The sequence below is a fragment of the Hirundo rustica genome, chromosome 14 (assembly GCF_015227805.2).
Source record: "Hirundo rustica isolate bHirRus1 chromosome 14, bHirRus1.pri.v3, whole genome shotgun sequence".
In the NCBI taxonomy this organism is placed as follows: Eukaryota; Metazoa; Chordata; class Aves; order Passeriformes; family Hirundinidae; genus Hirundo; species Hirundo rustica.
This window is the reverse complement of record NC_053463.1, coordinates 7970914-7995141: the sequence shown is the minus strand read 5'-3', so window position 1 is coordinate 7995141 and position 24228 is coordinate 7970914. Positions and strand designations below refer to the sequence as shown.

Genomic DNA, 24228 nt, shown 5'->3' with positions numbered 1-24228 from the left:
GTTGTAAAAGAGCCTTATTTAGGTATCAGAAATATAAAATAAGAAGGATATATTTATTGTCCATTGCAGTATTTTGCTGTGGAAATTAATTTTCATACTGTACACATGCACTTTGAAAGGTTGTCCTCTTGGTTTGGAAGAAGGTAAGTCTGACAGTACCTCTTTAGGTACAATGCCCATTTGCTTAAGTCTTTTTCAAGGAGTGTTTTTGGGTTTTATGGTAAAATCTATCTTGACACCACTGAGAAAAAGAGATTTCTTAATTTGTGGAAGGTGATTTTTCAGGAGGGAGATTCCAAAACAATCAATTCTTTCAAATCCCTATCAAAAGCTCCTTGCTAACATCCCTTATAATTCTTTGACATGATTTTCTTGCTGTCTTAAAAAAAAAAAAAAAAAAAAAAAAAAAAAAAAAAAAAAAAAAAAGAAGAGCTGATATAGCCTTTCAATTACTTTAATTTAAAATCCCACCCCCCTTTCCCTTTCAGAGTTGCCTGGGGTTTTTTTCTAGTTCAAATCAGAAATTTGAAAACTGGGTTCAAAGTGTGCAGAACAACAATAAAACCCACAAAGTAATCTTTAAAAAAAGTAACCCTTGTACCTGCTTTCCATTGCGCGTTTACTAAGTATGATTGGGAATTTTTGTTGTTGTTTTTCAGCTGTGATCTTGCCTGTTTGCACAGTACAAGATACAAGAAGGGGACCTTTTTGAATCAACAAAAAAACTGCAGATCAGAATATTCCCAAGATATAAGGGACAGCAGGTGAAGGGTTAGTTAGAAAGCAAACCATCAACTATCAAAAGGCAGATAACTGAATGTATGGCGAACCATACTTACCCTCCCCTTCTCTCTGCAGATGCATTGTTTTGAAATCAATGAGGGGGAAAGTGATAGGGCATGGCGCTAATAAAATGAAAAAGAATGGCAAAAATACTGAAGTGAACACACAGCACAGTCAGAACAAACTATACATAACATGTAAAGCAGGAAGATACAGTACCAGGGAAAAACATCCCATCTTTTTGGGCCAGGCCCTGAGCACTCTCAGCTTCCAAGCAATTCCCATGGCAGGTAAGGATGCTCAGTTCTCAGCCAATTTGAACTTTTTACTGGAAAGGTTTACAAAGAACTGGTAGAAGAATAGTGAAGACTTATTGCAGTTTAATAAGAGACTCATGCATCCTCACATGAACGAAAGGGAAGCTCTAATGCTTTTGCTCAGAGCTTGTAAATAATAGATGGTGGTGATTTTCAAAAAGCAGGGCAAATGCAGAAAAAAATACCCAGAAATATATATCAAGCATTCTGCATTTTCACCTTGGGCCAGCAAGCATTTGGTGTTGATTTTCAAGAACTCTGTTGCACACAGACCTTTGAGTTTTCTATTAGGTTGCCTTTAATAACCCAAATTTATAACTGAATTTGGACTAGCACAGATTTCTTAACAAAGTCACTCTACTTCAATGGAATGTCACGTGGACTTGCAGTGCCTTGGAAGGCTGAGTTCCTAACTATCATCCTAAACAGGACTGAAGACTAGTCAACATTCAAATACTTCACAGTGCAATAAGACCTCTTGCAAAGAACATGATTTAATACCAAGAAGTTATAATACAAATTCATAAACAGATACACTGCTTTATTTTCAAAACAAGGGTCAGAAAGCTATTGGAGGAAGTAAAACCAAAAGCAATTTCATGAGCAGATTTAAGGAAATAATGAAAATGGATGCCACAAACCTTCTGAGAATACATATTAAGTCATCTTAACACAAACAGAGGATGCAACAAAATGTAATGTGCAAGTAAGCAATTAAACCAAATAAAACACTGATACGTAAGCAGGACTTTTATGGTTTTTTACCTTTAGACTGTTCTTAATTTGGGCAACAAGAATGAAAATCTGGACTCAGCATCTTTGGGTGCCTGTAATTTGACTTCTCTGTGCCATGATACACTCTGAATGTGCAGTTTGCTAGGGCTCAAGAGCACCAACCAGCAAATACTGTACAGCTAGCTCTCAGATGAAACCAACCACAAGTTGCAAACCTCATTATTTGCAAAATAATTAAAAGGGTTTAAAGGGAAGTGTGGACTCATGAAGGCAATTAATTTGCAAGACAGTCAACAGCAGTGACAAACTAACAATCAGTTCTCACCACTTGAGCTTCAGGACAAAGCTCTATGTGCTGACGTGTGACAGCTTCAAGCTACACTGTTACAGAAAACAAATTCCAGCTTTACTTCCTCCATTTTAATACCTCCAACACTGCAACCACAAGTTAAGCGCAGTGATTCCTTGTTAAGGTTTCACTTTGTTAAGGTTCTTGCTAAGGTTTCACTGTGACACTTGAAGGCATCTCAAGGAACAGCTGTCACTGGAAGAGCCTGCTGAAAGTTAAAACCTTATCCCTGCACAGTTTACCTGCACTACATCTCTCAAGCTGTATTCCAAGTTTTCCAAACCAGAATCGAGTGGCCTGTGGCCACTGCACTGTCAGTGACAGCTCACAGTGGTTTAGCATTTTCACTTGCATTTTTTAAGGTGTGATGACTCCAAATATCAACACCAGGCAGAGGAAACACAATATAAGGAAGACGTAAAAAGAGAAGTGTTTTGAAAATAAAGTATTGACAAGAGTGTTTTGCTCTGGTTACAAAAGGCTTATGGTTGTTTTAAGTAAAACAAAAGTCTTAACAGCTATTACTGGACATTTGAGCAATAAAATTCAGTTAAGTCACAAGCTCAGGGGATTGCTAAGCCTGGAAGGCAGTGAAGAATATGGTCACAAACATAAGGAACCCTGTCTGAGAAAAAACTGTTACAAGTGTTTTTCTTTTCCTAAAACGCAGACCGTGGAAGAAGGGGCACAGAAAAATATCCATCTGCAACTTTAGCCTTTATTTGAAAATGTAAAGCTGCTTCAAGTTGTCCAATGACATGGAAACCAAAACAACTGACAGATTTTTCAGAAAAATTGAAATATGAACTGCTGTGTTTGGCAGGTTAGTGTTTTTAAGTCAAATTCAGCTAATTCAATAGTTTACATTTAATAAAATAAAGACAAGACACAATGAGAATTTTAACTAAATAAAATAATTAGACAAAGTGTTTTTAAAGACTTGGATGAGAGACCCAGGGTCATGGAACTTTTAAAAAGAATAAAAAACAAAAACAAAACAAAACACCTAAAATGAAACTTGGACTATTTTGCTTTCTTTCTTTAGTTTTTCCTTAGATTGTTTTAAATTCCTTAATGAAGTTGCAGATGGTTCTGAAACAAGATGAGACCTATGTCATGACCTGGTTACTCTTACCACGCGTACAGGAACATGTTGTTTGCTGCTCCTACTTTGTAAATTGTTTTATTTATCAACCCTCCCTAATGATACTGTGAGCTAAAGAGTTAAAATTACCTTCCCACTTGTCACCATCAGATACATTCTTCAGATCCAGATGTGGTACTTGGACACCCGGAGCTTCCTCGGGAACATTAACGCTGCCACCCCCCCAACACCTCTGAATCAGTGTTTGCATTAAGATCACAAGCCTTGCTACTTGAATCCTGTATTTAAAGAACAGAACAATTTTATTATTACTTAACAGCTGGAAGTCAGGTACTCAATCAGCTCTAGTACTTCTACAAATTTTAAGGAAAAAACTTTCCAAACTCGAGGAATCACAAATGGACACACACCCCGACAGCAATTATTTACATTACAAAACATTTCTTACAGGGGATGCATAAGAATAAACTTGCTGTGCCATCCTAGGTTTCTGTGAAGTGACATGATGAGCTCTCTAACAGAGGTCTTGCACGCCTTGCAGCACCAACCACCACAAGATGTTAAAAGCTAAATTTACTGTGCTACTTCACATTTGTATTTCTTATAAGATGCTGTGTATCAGGATATAAATGAAATCTTTCTTACCAGAAATGCCTCTGAAGATACTCTATCATTGCCATCAAGCAATATACTATTTTCCCTAAAAAGAAGACACAGACCTCATTATCATTTTAAATGGACATTATCATTTAAATGGACAGTAAACACTATATACTCCCCTTTTTTTTTTTTTAATGAACCCCATGCAGTTTTAGGAGATAGGCAATGTCTTTACTTAAGACAATAATTAAAACTCTGGGGGATAAAAAAGTTATATTACTTCTCTTTCCACACTCTGAACTTCACATTGAATTTCAAGTTGTAGCACATAAACAACAACTAGACTTGAACACAGCTTGAAATAAAAATAGCTCAGACCATTTATTCTCAAATTGAGAGTAAATATTTTAAAACTCAACTGAATAAAACTGAATTTTCAATCAGTGCTGGAGTAAAGCTGCAAATTAACAAAGTTTTGTGGCTTGTCACTGTTTCTAACATTAATTCTTCAATCATTAAAAGCAATAAAATGTGCCAAAATATTTTAAAGAAAATAAATTTTTATTCTTCTGTTTCTCTTGCCCAGATCATAAGGTGGTTCACAAAAAAAGCTGTAGGTTAATCATATAGGTTTGTATGACTACTGAAAAACACAAACCTTTCACTATTATTTTCTCCATCAACATCTTCATCTTCATCACATGGTTTCAATAATATGTCTGCAGTCTGTTGGGAAAAAGTATGTTTAGAAGATTTGGGAATGGCTCTCTCAACAGAAAACATTTCCATAATCATCTCTGACCACGAAACACCCTCAAGAACTAAAAGCTTCTTGTGTGGGGAAATGGAAATCACGCTTTTTAACCGTGTGACATTTTTACATCTCAAGTAAGGCCAGTGACCAGGTCAGACAATGAATTTCCATCTTCAGATAAATCATTTTTTATTATTTCTTCAATAAAAGTTGTACCTAAAATTGTAACTCGGGACATGAAGTTTGGGGTGACTAAAATCATGGGAGTTTGTACATCCTAATCTCAAAAACAGTTGTGCCCAGCATATATGAAATGAAACGAGTCTGACAAACTTTTTAAAGAAGCTACTAATCCCTGTTACTAAATAAAACAGCAACAGAATTGGATGGGAACGAAGAAGTGCTGTTAGTTCCATGACACCATCTCACAAAACAAATTCAGATGAATCCATGTCACCACTTTGTTCACGAAAAGTATTTATGCCAAAGCCCAGTACTTGATTTCTTCAGAAAAGTGTCTTATTTGGGGGAATACAAGGAACTTGAAATACAAAATATGTAATTTAGTTTTAGACTTCAAAAATTCTCACAAAATTATCTTTACAGTGTCTGAATATAAGATCAAGTTACCAGGAGAGTTCAAACACACCAACAGGTGCCAGTTTTATGCTGCTGACAGCAAGTGACACCCTTATCAGAAAAAACACCATTCTTCTACTGACATTATTCCAGTCCTCAAGTCAGATTCCAATTTGGGGAAACAATTTTTAATTACAGTGCATTTGTCCTACTCCAGCAGCTACTTTCCACCCTGGACATGAGCTTACTTGCACAGTAACTCCACACTTACTGGAGTTGTGGAAACTGCTTCTGTTTCCATTTTGGGCCCAAAGGAGAACTCACGTGCAGAGCTGTCTTTTCCTACAACCCTACACACTCCCCTCAAACTCCTTCCACACAGGAGAATCACCAATTTCCCTTTAACCTCTCCCCAAAAGGTACAACTGTCCAATAACATTTGAAACAGTTTATTAAGAGGATGGTAAAAACTAACATTGAAAAAACCAAATCTTCATGCCAAAATGTCACCTTATCACTGACAGCAATGGACAGAAGTCTATTAAAAAGCAAAAAAAAGACCAAGAATGACACCAGCTATGACAAAGAAAGTATTTCTATCATGCACTCCCAAGCATCATGTTCCCCTTTATATCCAACACCATGTTTTATGCATTTTTGTGCTATAGGATAACAATCTAATTATTTTTTTAGAACAAGTTTTGGCACTGAAGCATGAGGAAAGAACCAGGACAATGAACATATTCTGTGAAATTTAATTTACAGAATAGGATTCCAAAACAATATGCTAAGTTTGTGGAAACAAATGGAAAACTTGGTTTGCTAGGTGATTCAAGAGAGTCATCTGGGATCCCCAAAAGCAGCCAGAAGCCCAAGAGCAGAACACATCACAACAGTGAAAAGCACTACGGAAACATTTTGTTTTAATAAAAATACAGATTCCAGACGACTTGGTTTCACTATGCCAAGGCATCCCTTCCCATCTCTTCAAGTTCAAAGACCCATTAAATTCTTCTAGTTAATTTAAGTCTACTAACAATAGGTTTGCTTATCTGGTTATCTTTCAGGAAACCCTCAGGAAGATTTATGGACTCACAGGCAAGAAGCTGAAAACCATTGTAGAAACTTCTCTACACGTGTGTACCAAACTTCTCCACCCACAGAATTCACCATTTAGCTTTGTAACAACACAATTGTTAGCAAATAAATAAGGAACTATAGATTTGATTTTTTTTATTAGAAGGGCTTATCTGACAGCTGCATTTGTGCTGCTTGACGCAGAGTGGAAGAATGCTCTCTTGCACTTTACTGTTATCCTTGATTTAATATTTGTCAGCACATATTTTAAGGAACTCCTTGTTTGCATCAACTAGGGAAGAGATAAAGATGTGCTGAAAAGAACAGGACATTTCTGCTTACCACAGAAGAAACTGGAACTAGAGAGGAAAGGTCGTGATTAGCTAATGACAAAACCACACCTTCCTAGTACAAGCACAGCCAAGAGGCTGCAAAGTCTCAAGGTGACTGCTACCTTTTCCTGATGCATTCAAGGTGACTGTGGGCTATGCTGCAATCTCAGCTCTACAGCTTCTGCTCCTCAGCAAGCCTTTACTAAAACAATGCTGTTCTAACCAGGGCTGTGCTGCCTCATACACCAACTTACCTCAGCAGAAGGAAGGGCTGGTATCTGTGAAAGAAGAATGGAAAAATGTCAGTCATGGTCCTAACAAGTCCCACCGAAATACACAAAATTTCTCAGTGCATGTGGCACAGCAAGAGTGATAACTGACTGCACAGAGCAAGAGCACCACGTAACGCTATATCAGAGCTCTTCAGAAAACTTGGATCTCTAGAGCACTAAAGTTACAGTAACTTATGATTTGATATACAGGAGACTCGTGCTCTCACCTGAATGCTTTCTTCTTTCTCAGTTACAGTATCATGTTTCATAGCTTCACTGTCTAAATCAGTGCAAACCAATACTTCAGAGCAGTCTCCTGTGTTTTCACTGCTACCAGTGTCATTATCTTCAATAACATCACTCCTAAAGATACAAACAGAAGGACTTTAGAAACCTGTTGTTACACCTTTAAAAGAAAAAAAAAAAAACATTAAACATTATCAAACATCAGGATGGTTTTTGTTTGTTTTTTTGTTTTGTTTTTTTTTTGAACAGAATTATTCCAACATGTAGGCAAAAATTAATTATGTGACGTTTTGTACATCCATACATGATGGACATATTAAAATGTATTTATTTGGTTCTTGTCTGAAGGGCCAGGTATACACCTCACACTTACCATATCAACCTAAGGAATTAAAACACAACAGCCAGAAGCAATGACAAACTGAAACTACAGTGACTCAATGACATTGCTGTGGCTACACTCCTCTCAGTACTGAAGCCAGTTAGTTTATAGCTACTGTCACTGTGTTCCCCTCCAGTGAGAAATCCCATTATTTCTAACATTTAATCTGCCTTAAACTTAAGGCATGTAACATTACAGCCAGGTTAAAACTAATTGCCACCATATTTGTATTCACATACATTCTTTATGTGCCACCACCCCATTACCATATGACTCTGTCATTCATCACAAGCCTTTGACTTCTTTGCCTTCCTTCTCCTCACTCAAAAAGAATTCCAAACCTCATTAAGAAAGCTCCTTGTCTATCAGATATAGAGATAATAAATAGGATGGGTTGAAAATCGACATTTTAACTCTTTTTTTCTTAATTCCAGCCACTAAGTTAGTACTAAGAAATTGGCATTGGATCACTGCTTTTTCCAGTTGATAATTTAACTGTGTATTTGCCTTGTGCAGTCTGCTGCTTTAAAGAACCCAGACACTCCCTTGAAGATATCATGTATCCTCTCTTACAGCTAATCCACACTGGAATGATGATCAGAAGCATTTGGAATAGTCCCTGTGCCAGAGGAGGATACTGGTTTCAAACAGGCAGTGATGGCACTCGGAGCCTCCCCTCTGAGATCAGCCAGCCTTTACAGCACTTACACTGGGGCTGAAGGAATTCAGCTGCCACAGGGCTGGGAGGCAATTACCCACTTACAAATTACTTCAAAGACATTGAATCTTTAGCACTAAAACTCAGATTTAACTGATGATTACCAGCAATAATTATTAGTATTATAATCCACTGCAAACTTTATTCCTGTCTACTAAAGCCAATAAAATTGAACAATTTAGAAAAAAGCATTTGAATTGCTGAACACTTCATGTATTTCAGGTTCTGTTCACATATTCCAGCTCTGAGCAACAAATAAACTTAGGTACTGAAATCTTAACACATTTTTGAAGTCTGGGTATTAATCATGACTACTTATTTTTAATGAAGTACCAAAATGTACCAGCTTCCAAATGCTTCCATGGCAATCACTACAATCAGAATCTGGTCTGATTTACAAGAAAAATAAAATCTGATCAAATAAGGTTGGAACTCTATGCCAACAGACCCACAGTGGTCATTCTATCCATTTTTGGCTATTTCATTTACACTGGCAGCCAGAGCAGTAAAGCAGCTATGTTGACATGGAAAGATAGAGTTATAGAACTGAAAGAGAATCTACAATAGCTTTAACATGTTAAAATTTTGTTATAACTCACATTGGTGAGATAAGAATGAAAGCACTTGAGTAAATTCAAGTTCCTGTGCTACTTGTAAAGAATTCAGCAGTAAAGCAGATACACTTCATGGTATTTTTAGCTACAAGATCAATTCAAAGTATTTGCTTCAAGATCTATTGATTACTGCCACTGATGGAAGTTGATTTGTTTTAAAATAGATAAAACTGAAGTCAACAGCCAAAGTTGTAACTTTTGGGTTGTGGTGGGGGATTTGAGGAAGTTTTTTTGGAAGAGTTAAGACACACAATCCTACAGAACTCATTACAGATACAACAAAATCTTACTGGTTGTTAGATCCTTCCTCATCTCCACTGGCATTTTTTGTTTCATTGTTACAGCCCAGTCGTTGTTGCTGTTTATGTTTCAGATCATTATCTAAGCTGCTCTGCAGGTCGAAAAGATGCTGTTCCACAGCTGCTCTGATTGTTCTTTCTAAAATGCTAAAAAGAAAAAAAGACAAAAAAGAAAATCCTATTAAGAGCTCTACTTTTGCACTGATCAACTACACAGAAAGGCAGAGATAAACATTACATGACAGCAATCTTTGATGGCAGTATTTCAAGGCAAAAAAGGCTAAATTTTCCAAAAAGGCAATGGAAATTACAACAGTATTATCAACAGTATTTTAAGAGTAATCAACACATTACAATAACTAATCTATTTTTTAACAACTATACAAAAAAACTTATAAAAGCCTTATATATTAATGTGACAGTAAAATCCTGTGTCTGTAACAGGTCAGAATCAGCCCTGGAGCCGGTTCCACTTCATCACACGTGGCTGCATCCTCTCCTGAACAGGGCTGTCATCTTAAAAGGCAAAAGCCAACAAATAGCAGAGACAATCAGCAAGTACCTGCTGAAGAACACAGGAGATACCCAAAACTTCATCTAGAAAAGAACAGTATTCTTTAAAAAAAAGATTACTCTGCTGAGCACCTCTCAGGCAGCTCATCCCCAACACATAAGAGGCCTCTAAAAATCCTCCTGTAAAAATCTTGAACTATTTAATCCCATTTTAACTCTGAAATTGTGCTTTTATTTTTCCTCCATATTTGTACAGAGAATTCCACTGAACTATACTCAGTATCACTACTGCTAAAATTACAAAATGAATGCTATTATAAGGTTAAGTAAAAAACTTATGATGTATCTAAGTGTAAAACCAAAGTTTTGGACTCTGGATGCAAGCACACTCTGCTCTCGTGCTCCTGCAGCCAACAACACTGACAGGCATTTGGTATTTTCTGCATCAGTGTTAAATGCCAGCAGTGAAATCCTTCACACTAAAATATGTTCCTTCATAACGTTAATCAAACCTACTGCATTTTTTTTTAATGATACATAACTTCTATGCATGTTCTAGTAAAAGCACAGTTCAAACATTTTATATTTTCATTATACTTACTCTGCAGAGGCTGGCAAGATACTTATGGGAGAGATATGAGCACTGCAATAAAGAAAAAAAAGTTAATATGATGCAATAACTTACCACCCTAAGAGAAGTCTTGAAGATAACAGAAAACAACCTAAAAATATTTAAATATTGCATGTGATGCAGCTAACAGAAGTAGAATAAACATGTACAGAACACCCTGCTTTGCAGTCCTTTATTATTTAAATGACAAATCTAAAAGGAGCACCATCACAAGGCAGAAAGTTGCAGAAGTAGCAATGCAGATTTCTGTCTCTCAAGAGCCAGTATTTGTTGTGTTATGAAGCTCCAAGCTCTCAGATGTACACTCTTTCCCATGGGAAATACTAATCATTTTGTAGTCAAACATTTCCTGACACCTTGCTTGAGAATGCAGATTTTAACCTTGCTGCCTAAAGCAAATTCCAAATTACTCTGCTTTCCTCCACAGGTTCTTCCCACTGTTGCATAATTTTGTTCTGCAGCGCTCAACAGATCTACGCTCTCTGAGCACAGCTTCAACATTTCAAGTAGAAGGCAGATTTTGGGACAGGAGCCTCATTTCTGTAAAACATCTGGGAATCTCCAGGCAAAGCCAGTTCAGCCTAGAATGTTAAAGTACTCAAGGAGGGGCGGGAGGGTGGAAATTGACATAACTAACGCATGTCAGTTAATTCATCTCTGTGTGGTCCCTCTACAATTTTTCATTAATAAGACTGAAATTTTATTATAAACAGGATACTTAAAACTTTAGACAAAGTGACAGTAAAGAACAAAAGATGAGAAATCTACTATAAACAGCCATGAGTTGCAACACACATACTTCACTCAGAAAAAAAGTAAATATAAATTTCAGCTTAACTTGGAGGCAGCGAGGGAGGTAAAAAAAGTCTTCTTCTTTGTATTACAGATACCTAGGCTCAAAAGCTGAAAAAGATTTTATTCTACTCTTTACCATACAACAACAATGTTGCCAAAGTCAATTTAAAATATTATTTTCATGAAGACATAAGGTAAACCCTGAAATACAAGGGAGCTTTCCACTCCCCTGGAGAACTGAGCAAGTTATTACCTCCGTGCGGTGTCCTTTCAGTTTTGACTGCTATGAGCCTTGCTTGCATTAAATTTTTTATTTACCCAAGAATAGTTTCAACACAGCAAAGAATCCCTTGGTTAGAACTTAGGAGGTTTATTAGTAGTTCCACCACCATAGAGAGAAATCACCTTGAACAGACTTTCTATTTTTCCTTCCTCTGAGTAGATGAAACAAATAAAGCAATAAAGGGCTTTCAATTAAACATAAGCTGATAAAGAAAGTGGTTAAAGCATTTATTTAAAAATAACTGTACCAGCTTGCCTTAGATACATTATACTGGGCCAAGAGCAGAGTGCATAGCATTTAAACCCCATAAGGCACAAGTGAACAAGCAGGTGCTCATAGACACTTTTAATTTCTTTTCTTCCCTTTTTTTAAAATGGAAACTGGCTGACAAATCAAGTTCATCTTATGATTTGTGTGTGCATTTGCCTGGTGAAAAGCCAAAGCTGATCTACTCCAAATGCATTGACAGAACAAGCAGCACTCAACTATTTCAAAACAGACACAGCTTTGGGAAATTAAAACACCTGACACAGAAGCTGGATCTTGTAGCCACTGATTTCAAAGCTGCAGATCAAATAACTGAGGGGGAACACGCTGACATTTAGTGTTTTTCTTACAAGCTAAAAAATGGCAGGAGGTAGTTTACAGCTTAGGATATTTACATTTAATTTGTATTTCCATGCACAGAAGTTCAGCGTAGCCCTACCACCTGTGCCAAGTCAATTTTCTGATAAACATACTTTAGATTAACAATACTTGAAAAAAAAAATATGAAAATATGATGCTACAAGTTTAGCTTCATGAACAAGGTAAGTGAAAAAAAGCACAATCTTGGGAAAAACACCAGTTTTCAAAATTTCATATTTCAAAATATGAAACATGTAGTTTAAAGTATCCATCTCATTAAGTTCTACAAAAGTTGCATTATAAAAGGTATGCTTGTATTCTAAAAGTACAAATACATAGTTGTGTAGAATGAAATTGATTTACTATTAGAATAGTCACTCCTTGGACAAATTGGGAGAAAAAAAATGAGGCAATTAGAGCACAGAACACTGCAACAACCTAATTGCAAAAGAGAGCAAGAGAAAAATCAGTCAAGGGCACGAGTACAAACACTATTTATAGGAAACTGTGATGACTTGAAATCCTTTTATTCTACCACTTGAGACAATGAGGAAATGTGTCAAGAATAGGGAGAATCAAACTCATCTCCAAAGAATCCAGATGATTTCAAACATGGTTCAGAACAAAATTTTCCATCCTAGTGTGTAACCTTCAGCCCCCAGCACAGGATGGCTCTCCACTGCTTTTACTCAACACCTCTGGGAGCATTAGAGGTACTCAGCAAAAGCTGTGCATAAATCAGCAGTATTACAAAGCCTAAAGAATCCTCTTACTACATTGAAGAATACCTTACATCTTCAATGAATCACTTTAGCAATTCTCACAGTTGTTTCAGAAAGTGCTTAATCTTAGGTGAAAAGCCATTACAACTTCTGAGCCCACCTAACACAGTTCAAGGATACTTTTTAAAAGCTGTAATTTATAATGCCAGACAGAGCCTTAACGCAGCATGACACAGCAAGACACAGAAAGGTAAACATCTTTGTTTCATAATGCCAACTCCCTCCTGAGAATCCATTCAGCACTGGCTCCCTATCCAGAAAAGGTCCCGGTAAAAACAGATCTTGAGTAGAAAAATATATTAACTGGAGATAAAACATGCCCAAGTTTTCTCTGGTAATTTCCTGACCATACACAGATTCTTATTTCTCATTAAAGTAATCAGTTGTGATACTACTTCATTTTGTATCTCCAAACCACATTTAACCTCACATAAATTTAAAGTTAAAGCCTTACTTGCGATCATATCAAAACCGACATTTCCTTTTCATATATTTACCTGTGCAGCAGAACTTTGCAGGCCATTCTGATTATTTTTGCTATCCCAAAAGAGCACTTCATGTAAAAATGCTTCATCTGGAAGCCAGCAAAGCGTGCTGTGGGCTGCTGGCTGTGCATGCTGCCGGCTGTGCTCCGGGGGCTGCCTGCGAGCGGCACCTCTGGAGTGCTGCACTAAACCCTGCAGTCTAAATAGAAATCGACTGCAACATGAGGTCACTCCTGACAATAAGCTGCCCAATCAACACTTGAAAGCTCTCCTAACGTGTTGTTTACAGATTTTCCAGGATGGAAGGAGGAAAAAGTATTTGGATGCTAAAAACAGCGCTACATTAAAATAATAATGTATCTTCTGACAATTTAGGCAGCTCTTCTATTCAGTCAGCTATAAAATGTATTTTGTCTCTCGTGGCAGGTATTAATATTATCCCTTGTCTCTGATCAGAGCTAATTAAATCACAAAATGGTTAACAAAAAATATCACAGAAGCAGTGAGGATGTTGCCCTTGTCTCTGCATTTAGTAGAAACAAAGCAAACTGCTTATACAACTTATTGCTTGTCATATCTCATATTTTTACACATATAGTTTTGAAAACTCCAAAACCAAAGAGCTTTTATATTAAGCTTCTGACTGACAACATTTGAGATGAAGTGCCCAATTAAAGCAAATACTGCTTGGCAAGGCTCAGGGATGAAAAATTTCGAATAATGACAGAGAAGAATTCTAAAGTACTTATTTCAACAGCATGTCTTAAAATTCAGCTGCAATGCTGAGTCAGTAATTCTTTACTCCAAAAGTCAGGGGAGCAGAAAGAGCTGTGCAGAAAAGGCTTCTGGGAAAGGAGAGAACAAGTTTCCTTTAGGCGCTCAGCACCAACCTGTGAGCAACAAATGCTCCCTGCCGGGTAATGGGCTCAAAGATCACTCCATAGGTTTATTAGAAATACCATTTTCAAGCAGTCACTAAACCAAAGTGCATTAATGATTATCCACATTCACACAAGACCTCTAACTCAAAGTCAAATTAACACCATGCTGGGCAGGAAGGTCAGAGGTTTCAGCGAGAACAAACAGAATGAGTAGAGAAAAAAGGCAGAGAGCAAAATTACAGCCCAAATAACAAGAAGGAAGGTCAAATGCCCCATTGTTTATCTTGATTTGTACAATCTCTCTTAGTACTCTTCATAGAAAGACTGAAATACAGATATTTGGTTCCCAGAATCAGCAAAAAAGCAACAAACCCCCAGCTTAAAGAATTGCAAGAATCATATTTAAGATCTACTTCTTCTCCTCCTTCCTGTACAAGCTGCCACAAGCTCTACATCAGGACAAAGATAAATAATCCAAATAAACCTGCATTAACATTTGCTTTCTTAATTATTTTTTTTACATCAAGAAACTAAGTGGCCAAAAAAAGGCCACTAAATGCGTACATAAAAGCCATTAGGTTTGGGAAAATATTTACAGCACTTATAGTGGTTAAAAGTTCAATAAAGAGCACTTTCTCATTCACTTTATTTCTTTTTAAATGCTCCCTGCAGTTGTTCTGGTTTTACAGCCGAAATTCTGCTTCTTCTAAAGGATTCCTCCTTATCCCTCCCCACAAATTTTGTAAAATGCCAACCATAATTAATGCCTATTCATTTTTAATTAACCTTAAACATCAAGTAAAAATGTTTTTCTCTCCAGGCTATCCAACTTAAACTCTCAAACATGTTGAGTTTGTCACGACTGCTGTGTTTACACATCCCAGAAGCCACCTAATACCTGTGAATAGTTACATTTTTAAAAAAATTAATTCAAACTAGAAATAAGAAGCTTTATTACTGATAAAGATAATTTATAATTAAAATATAATTTCAATTACAAAACAGAATCATGATTCTGTCATTATTTGATATTTTAAAGCTTCTTGTCATGAAGCAGAATGAAGTATGCAGCCAGCAGCTGAACAGATTCCAACCAAAAATCCATACTCTTGAGACTACCCATTCTTTGGCAGTAACTTACTTGCAATTTTCCCTGCATTTCTTCTGCTTTTAGTCACATTTTTATTATAGATTCCTCCTCATTCCTCCCTACAACTTCTTACATGCAATGCCCATACCAAACACATGCTGTAGAGGGGAAGAGGTAAAATTCACCATCTGTAGAATGTAAACTCTAAGGACAAGTAAAGCAGACTTAAAAATAAAACCTTGCATACTACAAACAAAAATATAAATCTGTCTATTACAAGTCAGCACCAATAAGCTCTCAAATGAAAGTATGGTTTTATGTTTACACATTCTTTTATGAGAATTGCTCTTAAAACCTGGGTGACCCTCCAACATTCCTGCCTATATCACATTTTGCAACTTTCAAACCTGCCCACAGCTCTCCAGCACCACAGGAACAAGAAACTGTTCTAGGATTTCCCACTGGAAGGATGGTACAAAACAGGTTTGGATCTACCAGTACGCAGATTCTTCTTATTTCTGCTAAAAAATTTACTGTTTAAATACCACTTTACGGTTTCACTAAAATATGCCCTTTTTACCTTTCCCTGCATAAATCCCCATACTTAATCTGATCTGAGTTCTACAGATATTCCTCTGCTGAATTTGGCAACAGTTATTTTAACCCATATTTCACTATTACAAGAACTGCATCCACTTCTAAAGCTTCAGTCTGTAAACATCAACACTTATCTCTAAAGTCTGGCACTTTCTCTTTCTGACAGAATAAATTACAATCCAAACTTTAAATCCAAACTCCAAGGCAGAACCAAGTTACCTTGTTGATGCTGTAACATTCCTGGAATCTGAGAGACTCCCTGTCCTATCTAGATGCACCACAGCTGGCCTTTCAACAGGTTTCTCTGTGCTGTCTTCTGGAAGTTCTTCTGGCTGCTCAAGCTTTACATCTTCCTCTTCTTCCAAGAGATCATTGATCTAAAAATCATTTAATGGAAGTTAATGGATTGTAAAGTTTCTTTCAAGAGGTCCAGAGAATTAAAAGAGCATGAAAGGTATGAAAGAAATGTGAAGAACACTTTTCAATTTTAGGAAAAAAACAGACACACTAGACTTGCTTTATGTAAAACTGTAAATTCTACACCATTAAAAAGCTGCTCTTGAACACTGGACAAAAACTGAGAAGCAAGAAGCACCTCTAATAATGCCATAAATGAATACAAGCAGAATGAAGAAATGATAAAATCCCAACCAGACTACAATAATGAACTACAGAACCTTTCATCTTCTATATCTAAAACAGACAATTTTGTATTCCACAGGTAGCCTTATCCATGTATCAGAAGCATTTTCAAACCCTCCTAGGACAGGCAATACAGAAGTCTATGAACCCAAACTTCAAAGCCCAGAATGAACACTTACAAAGTTTCTGTGCTCTTGTCTATTTTTGTTTCTTTGTTTCCAAACACAGATGTTTTTACTAAAGCAGCAAAATATAGCCAATTTAAAACGCAAAACAATATAGCCAAGTGGCAACTCAAGACAGAAAACTTCACTTTTTTAGAAAGCTAAAACTATGTCTAAAACATGAAAAGGTAAACAGAAAAAAGTGATTCTGTTTGATTCCCAAGGTGCCTCTGTGATTGATTACTGAACTCCCAATCTTGTAAACCCCAAAATTAGAGCAGCCTCAAGAAAATATGCTTTATAGTATCTGCCGCCAGTGTAAAACAAAAGCACTAAATTAAGCAAAAATGAAACTTCATAAGTTTAAGATTACACAGAAGACAAAGAGGAGATATTTGTTAAGTTTTTAAAAGGGGTGTAGCAGATTATATGGCACTACATTCCAGGCAAGAAATGTATTTTTCCTTGATTTTCCTCTGTAATTGCAAGAGGATGTGCCAGTGAAGCAAAGGCAAGCCCACCCACACACTGAGGGCTGTGCCCTGCGGGGACAGCGCCCTTCTGTCCCCACCGCACAGGCCCGACAAAAGTGCACTGTTGACATCTGGTGGAGACACCACGAAATTAAAGGGACACCCCACCAGCCCTCCAACTAAGGGAAAAAAACAAACAAAACCACACATCAAACAGATTTTGTGCTTAGGAAATCCTTTTGCTAAAACATAAAATGAGGCACAGCCAAGGCAATAATTTCAAAGCATGAGAGCACAGAGCAGCTCTGGTCTACAGAGAAGCCATCCCAACCCAGGGACAGCCCCCAGCTGCAGGGGTCACAGGTTCAGCAGCTCCCTGCACGCAGCAGGGCTGTGGCAGCTCTCAGTGCCAGACATTCCTGCATGGAGCTTTGCAGAGGAGCTCACACAGCAGATGCTGCCCATGCCTGGCACACCAGACCAACATCTACTGCAGGCAAGAGGAAGCAGCCAACTGCCCCAGTACTTGCCTCACCTGTCTTGCCAGAAGAGGGGTGAGATAGGCTTTAAAATTCAGTACTCTCTGCTACCTACCTTAGCAACTGCTTATTTTTTGTCTTTTTTCCCTCTTTACAGAAAAAACATCATTTTCAAGTCTTGCAATCAGAAACACCATTCAAAACCTCTGGCACAGGAAAGCACCACTGATAACATCATCAAGTGGAGTGTGACACCCTGCGTGTCCCTGTAAGACACACCTGGAAATTCTCTTGACCAAGACCAACAACAGAGTCGCTCTTCATTTGATCAAAAAACAGTGCTTCATTCCTAAACTTGTAGTTAGAAAGCTGCTTATAAGAGTGTCCGTGCTAGGCAAGACATCACTGTTTGTTTAGTTCCTATGTATTTTTCAATATAGCACGGCTATACTTACTACAAAAGCAAGAATTTCAAAGCATTAAGAAAATTCCAGGTTTTGTCAGTTTGCAAGAAACTTCTAAGTCATACTAAAGAAACTGTATTTCAATAAATCCTTCATAAACATAAATGTGTATGACAGTTAAGTGGTAACATATAGCCATTCAAAATATTCTTACCTGCTCAGTTATTGAGCTTAAATCATTAGTAGATGAAAAATCTTCCTCTTCATTTTCAAAAAACTCATAGTAATTCTCCAGAAGTCCCGCCATTATTCTGCTAACTATTTCTTGTTCTTTCAGATCCTCCACATCTGTGTAAATGCTAGAGATTTCAACACTGTTTTAGTTTAAAAATCTAAATGCAACATTTTCCAAAGCACACCTCTGCACGCCTTCTATGACTAAGTGCTACACTTCACACCATTATCCCCTACCCATTCTGAATGCACAAAACTTTAAGCATGCCTGCACACTACTGCCTTATAAAGCTTTGTACTATTTTAGATTTTAAAATTATGAATTAGCAACTATTTAGTCAATTAACTTTTCATGAGGAATATTTAGAATTCAAATATTTTCCTGTGGAGAGGAAACAACAATATAAGCTGGTACTTGACCAGCCTTCTCCCGGAATTGTTTTCTTGCTACAAACAGTAGCCTTACATGCTATCACTAAAATATTTCAATCTCAGAATAAATACAGTAATGCAACAATCAGAACAGTGGTTTCTGATGCCACTGCTCAGAGACAAGCTGCTGTTTAAAGCTTAGCAAAAATCGTAAAACCAAACTGAGTGAAAGAATGGGTGGGAAGAGAAAAAGATTCTTCCTCAAACATATTGTGCACTTTGTTACTGTGGCTCATGGACCAGGAATGACTTTAAACTACACAGGGACACTCAAGTTCCCATAGAAACAGTGAATTAACTTTTATAATTAACTTACTGAAAAACATCCGGGCCAAAGACTGCAGCTAAAGAACTTGCTGACCAAATTTCTTCATGATGCGATGCTACATTAGCTAAAAATTTACACAGAAACTTTAACAAACTGTAATTAACAGGGGGAAGCTGCTGCAAGAGGAACCTCAACTTTCTTCCAAATTCATCTTCATTATTATAATCTGAAAAAGCAATAAAAATATTTTAGTTGCAAAGAAGGTATCTTTTCATATTTGATAGTGATTAGCTTTTTGCCTCTGACACTTACTTCTGAAAGTACAACTAATTTAGTCAAACCACAACCTAAAATGTGAAAGCTGACTAGCATTTGTTCAATATTATCCACCATTCTCTTCTGCACGTTTTCCCCAATTAATGCCCGCTCAAATTCCTGATTTCAGAGGGCAAACTCTGTATGTTTTTATTTTACCATTGTTACATAACAATTGCTTCACAGAAGAGCTCTAGAGACAACAGCTCCAGATAGTGAGTTAACTTCCAGCTAGTTAAATTCTTCTGGCAGACAAGCTATTGTGATACCTTTTCCTTTACGAGCATCCTATTCTCACCACCTTATCTGCTTTTATAATACTTAACTGATAAATCCAAGCTATCTCAGTGTAATCATCTTCACACTGCTTAGCTTGAAGCTTGCTGATTCAATTTCAGATCTGAGAAAGGGTCACCATAAAATCTCCTCATTCTCACCCCATTCAACTATACCCCTCATCAAAACATGTCCCCATAAATCTTATTTGTTACCTCATCAGCCTTACAGGCAGCAAGGTTCAAGGAGTTTACAGCTGTTTGTACCTGACAAATTCCATATATAGGAAAGCAAAATGCAAGAAAAAAATGATACAAAGAGACCTCCCTTTCCTTCTCAGACACTTGAAAACTCTTCTAATATCAGTGAGAGAGGGAAAAGCACAGTGAAGATGATGAGCCATCTCTGCCCCTCTAGATGAGGGAGCAGAGACATCCGAGTCCTTAATATCGAAGCAAAGAGTGAGTAAATTCCCTGTTGAGTACATACAGAACACCAAGCAGGAACCACAGGATTTCACTTGCTCAGACACAGTCAACATCAACAGCAGGTGAATACAGGCAACCAAACACAGAAAATGGTTGTCTCAAAACATAACACATTAAAATGAACATTTTATTGACAGTTCTTACTCTAGAAATGCACTCTGGAAACAGGAAAAAAAAAATATTTTTCTGATTCCAAAGCGCATTTCTAAAAAGCACTTTAAAAATGCAGACTTTTAAAAATAAAAGGAGCACAGTGAGGTGATAATCAGACCGCTCGGAACATACTTATCTCCATGATGTGTCTAACCAACCCTTCCTGAAATTTAAGTTCTAAACAACCAGAGCCCCAAAGGCAGAACATTCTCACCTCTAACTGAAGTCCTCTGGCACTAAAGCAGGAATACACACTTGTTGGGATCCTCAGTTACCCAAATCACCTGACTTTGAGGAACCACCTGCCTGCAATGAGCTCCTAATGATGCACACAGGCCACACCTTGCTGTATAATGAAGTTATCCTAAGGACTAAGCCTGACATGACTGATATGGAAGAACTGCTGAAGAGGGAGAAGTCCAGAACTAACACATGGGTCAACAATTACTACCACCTTCTGCATTTCTTTAAGCAATTCCTCTGCCTCAAATGCAGCTGATGATGTAATTCTCAAAACTAACTGAGATATGTCTATCAGACAGGCAAAACCCAATTAAAGGTAATCGAGGCCCATTTTAGTATCTGAAAACACTATTTAAGGGTTTATGTGGTTTGATTTCCTTGTTACAGATAACTTTTAATTTTTTTCTGAAATAACTTTTACACTTGAAAAAAGACAGTAGAGAATAAGCTGGAAGTTTAAGTGAAGTTTCTCTGTATATGCAACAAAAGGGAATTAAATGGGGACTCGCTTGCTAAAAACAATCCATATGTAAACCCATCCACAGTAATCTATTCAAAGATGGGAGGAAAAAGCCAGTTTTCACACTAGATTTTACAGTCATAGAAGGGAATTTTGCTGTCACAGCAAGTGAATACACCTCAATCCCATCTCCAGTCCTGACAGATAACACTGCAACCAAAGTGCACAGCAGTATTATTACACAGAGCACCAAAGACACCTTAGCGCCACTACAAATCTCAAATCAATACTGGGTTTTACTCTTAAAATCATAAAATAAAAACATTGAATCAAAAAGAGTTATTACCTTGAGAAAGTTGCATCAAATGTATGTGCAAACTGCCTGGAATAACTGGCTCTGGAAGTTCTTGAAGAAAAAATCTAAGAAGGCTAATAGCTGAGGGTACATCTGCTTCTTTAACCAGGTCCACATCCTCTCCATTGTCATATCGCTGCCGGAGCCACTCCACTGTCTCAGCATTCCCATTGACTTGGAAAAGTCCTTCTTGTTCCAGACCCCCTGAATTTGAAAGAAATTGCAGAAATAAACTTTTAGCTTCAGTATGGACAAATATATCAGAACAAATACTGATAATCAGATATGCACAATTCCCATACTGACTGAAACATTTTCTGGACAACGGTTTTGCACAACTGCCAGCAGTTCTCTTCCCAACACACACATTCTCGTGCCCAGTAACAATAAAATAACAAGGGAAATGCTAGCAGTACCTAAACCCCAGCATTTCCTATGAGGTGCCCTGCAGAGCTGACTACATCACTGTTGGCTAGAAAACAGTGATCCACACAACAGAAAGAGCAAAGAAAGAAAGTACCCAAAACAACCAAATCGCATTCAGTTGAATAATTAACTTCAGAAAACAAGTACTCTTCAAGCCCCATAATCTATTCTGTAAGAATAACAGTGAGATACATTATTTGCAATACAGCAAGGTGATACATACCATGTTCCTCAATATAGTCCACGACATGGCGGACTATGAATGGAACCTCATTGTCTGGTTGCCCTTCTTGCTGCAGCTCATCAAGTGGAATTCCAAATATTTTGTTAGCAAGAACAGAGTTGCAGTTACTCAAGGAAGGGGAGGAGCTCTTCCTCATATCTTTTTGCAGCCAAAAATCAAAGCTGTCTTTTCTGTCAATAGGAGAAAACCAAAAAACCCACTTCAATATATGTTTTCAAAAGCATTGATCTGTAAAACAAAGTGTTTTAATTACCTAAAGCAAATACTCTCTAGTCTGTCTCCATCCATTCACTGCTTTAAAGGACAGTTCTGTGGTGACTCCAAACACAGCTAACTCAATAAAGAACTATCACTGAGGTGTTCTATCCAACCCCCAAAAGAGGACTGAGAAGAACATATATTGCAGCAAGGAAGATGCAGAAAATTCTAGTTACCACATTTCTAATTAAGTTTTGGTAGATTCCTCAGTACTTTTTCTGACAGTATTTAGTAGTCAGGCTTTCAAAACTCAATACAAAAGCCACTCAGCAGGAAGTGAAACCAGTAGATCACACCAAACCAAAACACTAAATTTCAATTATATGAATGATTAGTATTTTGTGATACACAACTGCACTGTAATAATTTTAAAATATATTTGGCATTTTCTGGTCTCCATAATAAAGCTTTCAACACCTGCATCAAATTAAATTTTTTACTGAACAGAAAACCCCCAAAGCTAGTTTCTAGATGCTCAGTGATACCATTCTATCATGCAGAAGCTCAAGCTTCACTTGCAAGTCTTTACTTGATAAAGGATCTAGACAGATAACAAAAGGGCAGTGTAAGTCACTCAGTCAAGCTGTTATCCTGTCAAAACGAAAATATTTCTTCTAGCAAAGAAAAAACTCTCCTTTCAAAATAAATAATAAAAAGAAAAGAAAACATACTTGCTTAAAGGCAAGCAGTCACTTTCACAGAAGCTAAGCTAGCACACAGAACACGAAGTACATGCTGTTAGTCAAAGCACTGCAACCAAACTAAAAGTTTCTTTTTACCAAGAGGTAAATTCTAATAGAGTAGATGTTCTGAAATCCACACTTGCTTTTTTCTTTTTTTTTTTTTTTTCCCCAGTAAAACAAGTTAAGAAACCCACCTCAGAGTACTTAAACAGCCGAGTTTGAAAAACGCTTTCTGCGCCAGCTGCCCTCACTGACCAAGCATTCTTTTGTCATTTATGGTTGCTTAAGATTATGGCAAAAGATCAGCCTGTAGTTCCTCATTGAAGAATAGCAGAACTCGATCAGTACTTCAGCAGTTAATCTGAAAATAAGGAAAATATTATTAGATCATAAAGTTTTCAACAGTGTTAAACTCAGCCAGGAATCCAAACATTACATTAGAGGAATTATTGTCAAATCATCAGTTTCTTGTTCTGAACAAGAAAGCATAAAGACCACATTTAGCACAGCTTATGAGAGATCCCCCAAAACACCAAATCCCTCTTTTTACTTATGAGTTAACCAAATCTGAAGTGAAAGTTAGTATGGGACATCTAAGTCTTAACAATTATGAAATAATTTGCAGATTCAATCCTCTTCCAAAGAATCAAGGAGGGCTAAGTAGGTTATACAGAGTGCTTTTAAAACCTACCGTACTAAAATATTTAATGGCTATGAAACTTTTAGAAGGATCTCAGGCACTAATCTAATACATCATCTTTAAACAGCAAGACCAAAACCAAAATCCTAACTAAGGAACATTTAGAGTCAACCAGTTTTTGGTGGTACTGATGATCTTTTCTAGGAAGTTGCTACGTGTCCTAACTGCCAGTTCAAAGTCCAAGTGATCATCAGGTCTGGATACAGGAAGCAACTTCCCCCAAGTGAGATTCCACAGAACCACCCACATTTTTGCCACCTTTTATTTAGAATGCAGATTATCTGGACAGTTTTCATGTTCTCAGCTCTCAAAATAGCTACAAACCACAGTAAATCGCCTTTATGGTTTTCTGTGGTATTAAAAATCTAAATTGCCACTTTGTGGCACAGTGGAGCCAATATAATGCCAGAATCAGTCAAAGGGTCACCTCAGCCCCTTGATCTCCCTCATTACCTGCTCTAAATAAATTCAACAACTGTGACTGGGCAAAACAAGCTTGTGACATACACATAATCACAACACTCACCACCAAGACTAGACAAAGAGGCTTTCCCCAGCTTCAAAGTATATTCACTGAAACCTTTTGTTTCATAACTGGAGATTGATATGACAGACTGGAGACAAGTACCTTCCCTCCCTTTGTTCTCCCACACCAGCTCCTGCTTCTGTTCCACATCAGGACAAA

At 37.2% G+C, this 24228-nt stretch overlaps 1 protein-coding gene across 1 annotated transcript in view; it reads right to left on the bottom strand.

Annotated features, from left to right (window-relative positions):
* The window catches only part of FAM13B (family with sequence similarity 13 member B), a 44304-nt gene that overhangs the window by 10660 nt on the left and 9416 nt on the right, over positions 1-24228 (bottom strand). Inside the window, 15 exon segments of the mRNA XM_040077865.2 lie at positions 840-905; positions 3419-3512; positions 3514-3567; positions 3935-3989; positions 4548-4615; positions 6886-6909; positions 7131-7266; positions 9154-9309; positions 10277-10318; positions 16066-16223; positions 18223-18367; positions 18991-19168; positions 21224-21436; positions 21882-22072; positions 23038-23204. Of these exon segments, the coding sequence (XP_039933799.1) occupies positions 840-905; positions 3419-3512; positions 3514-3567; positions 3935-3989; positions 4548-4615; positions 6886-6909; positions 7131-7266; positions 9154-9309; positions 10277-10318; positions 16066-16223; positions 18223-18367; positions 18991-19168; positions 21224-21436; positions 21882-22038 (1546 nt within the window). The 5' untranslated portion in view covers positions 22039-22072; positions 23038-23204.